Here is a 6,561-nt window from a genome sequence, read left to right as displayed (position 1 = left end):
CATTCCCTCCCCCTGATACACACTATGTTTTTACATCTCCCTGCCTGTTTTGTCTGACGGTTATTATAATGTTGCGGCCATTTACATTTCTTGTGGGAAAACAGACCTAGCTAAATTGTTAATCCCATCTGCCTCATGAGCTTGGGCCAAGCAAGTGCTCCAACCTTTAGCGGTTTCTGCTAACCTTGGGGGATGAAAACCCAGAGGTCAGTCAAAGAAGGGGCCAATTTGTATTAGTCTACTTTTTCATTGCAGATGGTTACGCTGCAAATATATTTGTTTCTTAATGAGAAGACGCCTTAAAGATTTACTGACATCAAAAGTGAGGCAGGCTTACTGAAAAGAAATGAATACTGCCACCTGCTGGTGAAAAGACAGACACACACTAGGCATGGATTAATGTATAGGCTACTGTAGCATCCCAGTGGGCCCTCACAAGGATATATGAAGAGATTAATGTTAGTAGTGGAATCTATGATCGGGCAATAACATATAATTATAAGAATGAGACATTTTGGTAATCGCTTCATGTGTTCAAGCTAAATATTTCATTAGCTGGTTCCATCTTCTCAGATGGGACCATTAAAAGCTTTTTTCTTTGTAATAAACTGAATATCTCTGAGTTTTGGACTGTTATAAAACAAGCAACTTGAATCTGTCACCTTGGGTTCTAGGAAATTATAATGGACATTTTTCGGTGTTTTCTGAGATTTAATGGGCAAAACAAAATATTAACAATGATTTATAGGAACACTGCAAGAGGGCTTCTAAATAATGAAATAATTTATACATTTTTATTCCCAACCCCCCTACCAATCAATGCACTTTTATCAGCTATGTATTTTATTATAATTGTTAGCAGTTTCAGACATTGTTTGGTTCATCACAAAAAAAATAAAATAAAAAATTCAGGCAACAACGAGTTAAACGTAAAATGTATGAGACAACACTAAGCAAAGGCCCTAGAAGGCGCCTGCCTCTGACGTATTATTCAGTCGCCGGTTTGCGGTGATTATCGGGTCAGGTCGGAGGGTTTTTGGAGGACAGTTAATCATGGCCCTGAGGGTGATCCGACTGGTCATCCCATCGGGAGCAAATGCCTTTAAAGCGGCGAACATTGCACAGAAGGTAAAGACAGAAACTACACGGGCCGTATGTGTCCTGGAACACGTTTCAAGTTTACAAGGGCAAGCTAACTTTGCTAGCTAGCCTCCTAGCCGCTAGCATCACAGTCTGTCAACATCCCACCTGGTAGTTTGTTTATGATGTTGTTGGTGGTCGAAAGCCAAATGTAAGATATTTTATTCACGCATACAAGTTGTGTGTTGGTCATGTGTGTTCCTATTCAAACACGTCGAGATGCCACCTAGTCATGATGCCATTTGGTTAAGCTAGCCAGTCAGTCAACCAAGCATTTGCCTGTTTAAAGTTGTCGTTAGCCCAACTTGTTACCTCGACTCTGCGTAACGTTACACTACTCCGTGATTATGCTTACATATAGACAAGGCAAATGTATTTATAGAGCGCATTTCATGCTCATGTGCACTTAAGTGTGCTTGACATAAAAATAGAGAGGTTACATGATAAAATAATATGATGGGAAGGAAAAAAATGAAGAGAGCAATAGAAGTAATTTAAATAAATAAAACGATAAGGCTAAAAGATTAGTAGATTGAATAAAAACAATACAAGATGGGACAATTAAGGCTGCACATATATCTAAACAAGTCAGTACTCATAGACCCTACAAAACATGGAGGTTTTATGGGAGGATTTAAAAATTCCCAAAGTTGGGGCACATCTCAGAGATTCAGGGAGTTTGTTCCAGGTGTGGAAAGCAAAGTAACTGAATGATGCTTTACCAAGTATTGTCTGAGGTGTATTAACAACTAGTAGCCCCTTACCAAGACGAGCTTGGTCTTGATGGTTCATATGGAATAAGCTGTTTTGGGCCCAAGCAATTTAGAGTTTTATAGAACAATACAGTAATTTTAAAATCAACTCTCTGGCGCAGTGGAAGCCAGTGCTGAGATCTGAGAACTGCTGTGACCACTTTGTATTCTTTGGTGTTTGCGAGCACCCTTGCAGGTGTAGTTTTAGGAGACTATTTATTTATTTTTTTTGGGAACGTCACTATAAAGAGCGTTGCAAAAATATAATCTACTAGAGATTAAAGCATGGATAAGCTTTTCCAGGTCTGGTTTAGATAGTAGAATTCTGATCCTTGCTATATTTTTAAGATGGAATTTTTCTGACTTGGTTAATAGGTGGTTTCCAAAAGAAAAATCAGCATCTAAGATAATGCCTAAGTTTCTGGCCTGATTTGGCGTTTCTAATAAAAGAGAGTTTAGATAGGCACCGGCCTAATTCTCTCTTTTTTGTTGGACTCAAAAACAAATACCTCTGTTTTGTCTTTCTGTAGCTGGAGAGATCAACATTTAAATCTTGTTCTGTATTACTACAGAATGTGATTCTCGATCTGTGTCCAGAGACAAACATCATTATTAAGATTAAGTATTCAAGATCACATTATCAGTGAGCTGTAATGTGTATAGTTTGTTGTTGTCATTAAAAACCGCTTATAGTAAAACTATGAAAACAGTTAGGCTGGTTATTGACTAACTGAGCCAAGTGTGAAAATGTGCCGGGCCCTGTTGTTGGTGTGGTAATTATAAATAATTGGATAATTTGTTTAGTAATGTGTACCACTAAAACACAATCAAAACTGAAATGGTAAAGGCAGTATAGTTGTTTGTACCTAATCCTGAGGCCCTTGTCTTGTTTGTGTCATATCTAGTTTTTATACCTGTAATATGTTAGTTCAAGTGATGCATATTCTGAAATACATTTGAGTTGAAATTTTCTTAAACTAACTTACTGTACTTGCAAACAGTAAACCTGGGGCAGGATGTGTAGAAATTCTTAATTTAGTGGGTTTTAGGACTTCGGACAAAAGTATGGGTTCAAAGCAAATATTTACCCTGGGGCCCGCTAGTGTATTAATTGGGCTCTCGCCTGTGTTAACCCCATTTTATCAATTAAAAGTAGTGTTTTTGTCATCCAGGCAGGTGTCCACACAAGCTCAGTGAGAAGCCTACGGTATGGCTGGTGGTCCTATGCACTGGGCGAGAGGACGACGCCAAGGTTAAGCCAGTACAGCAAAATCATCTCCGTGGATGGAAACTTGGTCTCAGGGAAAGGCGCTCTGGCACAGAAGCTGGCTGACAAGCTGGGTAATGGTCTAACTGTAGGGATCTGTTACAATCCTTCACCAGAGTTTGCACCGGCAATTAGTGATTCGCTCAGGGTTATTTAGTCATGCAGTGAATGGATGAAGGCGTTTACAAGCATTTATGAGGCTTAAATGGCTGAAATGCTATTGTTATACTGCACTTTTGATGCTAGTACTGATTGACATTTCGGAGTTGAATCTGTCAGTGTTTGTTTTCTTTATCAAATGCATTAATTTAATTCATATACAAAATAGAGCTGAAGCGATTCATCAATTAAATCGATTAATCCGATAACTAAAAAGCATCAAAGCAAATTCTAGTATAATAACAGCCATCCAATTTATTTGGCTCTATTGTAAGGGTCTACTATGGACTGCATTAAAGGCAGACTTATGACATTTTGTGAAATATACTTGCTTGTTGTCTTAGTTGGGATTATTGGCTCACATGTAAACACAGCTAGTGTCTGAGCTGAGCTGCTTGGATATATTTATGGGAAGACCAGTATTTGTGTTGAAAACAGTAACGTATAAGTCTGTATCTAAAGGGATGCTTTACATGCCGGAGCCTGACACTTTCTACTTGGACAAGATGACCGGGCAGAAGGAGCCGCTTCCTGTTGACTTCAATGGGATGTGCAGCCTGGAGAAGTTCTACACCGACCCCAAAGCTGCTGATGGAAACAGCTACAGACTACAGCTGTGGATGTACACCATGAGGCTGCTTCAGTATGCCGACGCCATCGAGCACCTGCTCACCACAGGTATCACTGACTCAGATGCACTGTAGTTTCCTGTGTTATACTAACGAGGAAATCAGATTTGGAATTAAGATGCGCACCTCAGTTCCCTGTCTCCTTCACGTGGTAAACAGCGGGATTGTGAATATCTTGAACATCTTGTTTCTGTGTCATATACAAGTTTGCAGTCATTTGGATGTCAGTAATAATAATAATTGATTTCAGTTATAATTAGGGCTGGGCATGTTAACGATTTATTATCGTGTTAACGCATTAATTAATTAACGCCGACAATTATTTTATAGCACGTTTACGCTTTTATTTATTTTTTTTTAAATGGATGTTGAAAGTCTGTTACTCACTGGGTCTGAATACACATACAGCCAAACCATGGGTCACAAGACAGACAAGCAGCGGAGGGAGGCTTCAGCAGGATGCTGCGTGTAGGAGAAGTAAGACGAGATCAAATGCCATAGCGAAGTGGATAGCTTCACACTGCACGCTGATTAGTACTGGGGAAGATGTCGCTCTTAGAAACATCCTTAAAATCGCAAAGTGGTCGGATGGCCCTGCGGGGTTGCTCTTTCCTCAGGTAAACAGGAGCGGCAGGCGCTCTATGGAGAGTAACCATGGCAACGGCTTCTGTGCGCTACACAGCTGTAGCCTATTTAATTTAAGTTAAAGTTATAGGCTACGTAACTTTACCTGATAGGTCTAGATCTAGTTTTGCAGGGATGCTCTGCCAGAATTCCCTCCTGTTGATGTCCTGTTTAGTAAACAGTAATAGATTCTGGAAACTCACAAACAGCGAGGATCAGTCACTCTTCCAATGATTTGTGCTGAGCGTCACTTACAAAAAGTTCAAGATGTTTCAACATTGGTGGCGGGCGTGTGCGTGAGACGACGACTTCACCTCACTCTAACAGGGACACTTACTACTGAACATAGACTGTTTACGCTGCTCCCTGATAAAAGAAAAATGTTTCTGCTGATACCTGTTCAGAACCCCCCCCCCCCCAAGAAAACTGGACTCTGATGGTAACTTGCTTTAACAAGCTATAAAAGCTAATGCCCTGTGTGGCAAATAGCTTTGGTTTAATATGTAATTTGATTACATTAATGTTTAAGTTGAGAAGAAATATTTGATTGCTACTGTGTAAAGGGAATTACAAGATTTATGGCGTATTAACAGAATCACTCATCTATGTCCTGATCTTTTGTGTTCAAGGCCAAGGAGTGATCCTGGAGCGTTCTCCTTTCAGTGACATGGTCTTCCTGGAGGCCATGTTCAAACAGGGATACATCAGGAAGGAGTGTGAGTATTCAATATCACTAAAGATGCTGGCAAATTATCTTGATTTGACTTCCCACTGACTTAAAAATGACAGCACTTATCAAGCACAACCATTAAGTTTTTTTCTTTATTTCAATTGGCTCAAATACATGTGAATATAAAACGTATTGGCAAGCATTTCCCAATTCAGTTCTGTTTCCATCTCATTTAGTTAATAATAAAAATAAATGCATGATGTGTATTGCAAAAACCCAAAGTGTGGTCCACACATTACACAGTTCTTAAAGAAATGTCCTGTGGCTTGCAGGTGTGCAGCACTACAATGAGATCAAAGACATTAGCATCTGTGAGTTCCTGCCTCCACACCTCGCCATCTATGTTGACCTGCCAGCTGAGGAGGTGCAGAAGAAGTTGAAACAGAGCAGCAAGGTAGTGAGACCCGCTCCCTGAAACCACCAGACACTGCTACCTCTGTTGTATACTGAAATGACAATGTAATATTTCAGTCTCACTCATTAACTTTTAAAAGAGGTCATAATCTTCTGTTTTCAGCTGGAACAACAACAAAAAATAAAACATAGGAGATTGAATATGCTGACTGCAAATAAAACGTTGATATAAAAAGGACAGTATAAAGTGTCATCTTCTAATCAGGCTTTTTAAGCTTCATGTGAATCATTTATTAAAATGGAACCTCTTTATTCTCAGTCTTATCTTCAGAATGTGCCGCTGACATATTTGAAGAGTATAGAGGACAGCTACAAGAAGTCTTTCCTGCCCAAAATCAGGTCAGTAAAATGTTTAATAGATGTTAGGGCTGTGCAATTAATCTGATTTTATTTGATTTACAATTTTTTGTAAATCAAATAAAAAATTCTGAAAACAGGATAATTGACATAAAACAATCTTTGTGCCGCATTCTGATGCTCTAGCTTTGTCTTCGGTACCCCCACCCCTCCCCCAAAAGCCGAAGTCACTCTCGGCCAGGCTGTGGCATTTTTAGTTCAGCTCGACCCAAGATGACCTGAGGTTATAATGCTATAACTTAGTAGTCAACATTATAAGCTTCAGCTTACGGCACTTTACATTGCATAAATTAGCCTAGCGGCTAGTGGATTTTTCCTCTGCTCATTGCCTAACATACTGTTTTTAATCACTGTTGGTTTAAGTAACTGCATCTCCCGACAGAACACCATGGTGGGATTTCAGCATATGTAATGTAACGAGTAGTCATCAACTTCACCTGTCATCGGCTGTGTTCCACTCTGTGCCCACACACACACACACACACACAC

At 39.6% G+C, this 6,561-nt stretch overlaps 1 protein-coding gene and 1 long non-coding RNA gene across 2 annotated transcripts in view; one reads left to right on the top strand and one right to left on the bottom strand.

The window, feature by feature from the left end:
- The first annotated feature begins 970 nt into the window (after window positions 1-970).
- The window catches only part of ndufa10 (NADH:ubiquinone oxidoreductase subunit A10), a 44,653-nt gene continuing 39,062 nt past the window's right edge, over window positions 971-6,561 (top strand). The window contains exons 1-6 of the mRNA XM_046054851.1: window positions 971-1,128; window positions 3,065-3,233; window positions 3,781-3,996; window positions 5,201-5,287; window positions 5,574-5,695; window positions 5,975-6,054. Coding sequence (XP_045910807.1) covers window positions 1,054-1,128; window positions 3,065-3,233; window positions 3,781-3,996; window positions 5,201-5,287; window positions 5,574-5,695; window positions 5,975-6,054 — 749 coding nt within the window. The 5' untranslated portion in view covers window positions 971-1,053. The remainder of the gene's footprint in view (window positions 1,129-3,064; window positions 3,234-3,780; window positions 3,997-5,200; window positions 5,288-5,573; window positions 5,696-5,974; window positions 6,055-6,561) is intronic.
- LOC123974277 overlaps window positions 5,439-6,561 on the bottom strand; it is a 41,518-nt gene continuing 40,395 nt past the window's right edge. The window contains exon 3 of the long non-coding RNA XR_006825803.1: window positions 5,439-5,747. This is a non-coding gene — a long non-coding RNA (uncharacterized LOC123974277). The remainder of the gene's footprint in view (window positions 5,748-6,561) is intronic.

The sequence above is a fragment of the Micropterus dolomieu genome, linkage group LG07 (genome assembly GCF_021292245.1).
Source record: "Micropterus dolomieu isolate WLL.071019.BEF.003 ecotype Adirondacks linkage group LG07, ASM2129224v1, whole genome shotgun sequence".
NCBI lineage: Eukaryota > Metazoa > Chordata > Actinopteri > Centrarchiformes > Centrarchidae > Micropterus > Micropterus dolomieu.
This window is presented reverse-complemented; position numbering and strand designations above follow the sequence as displayed.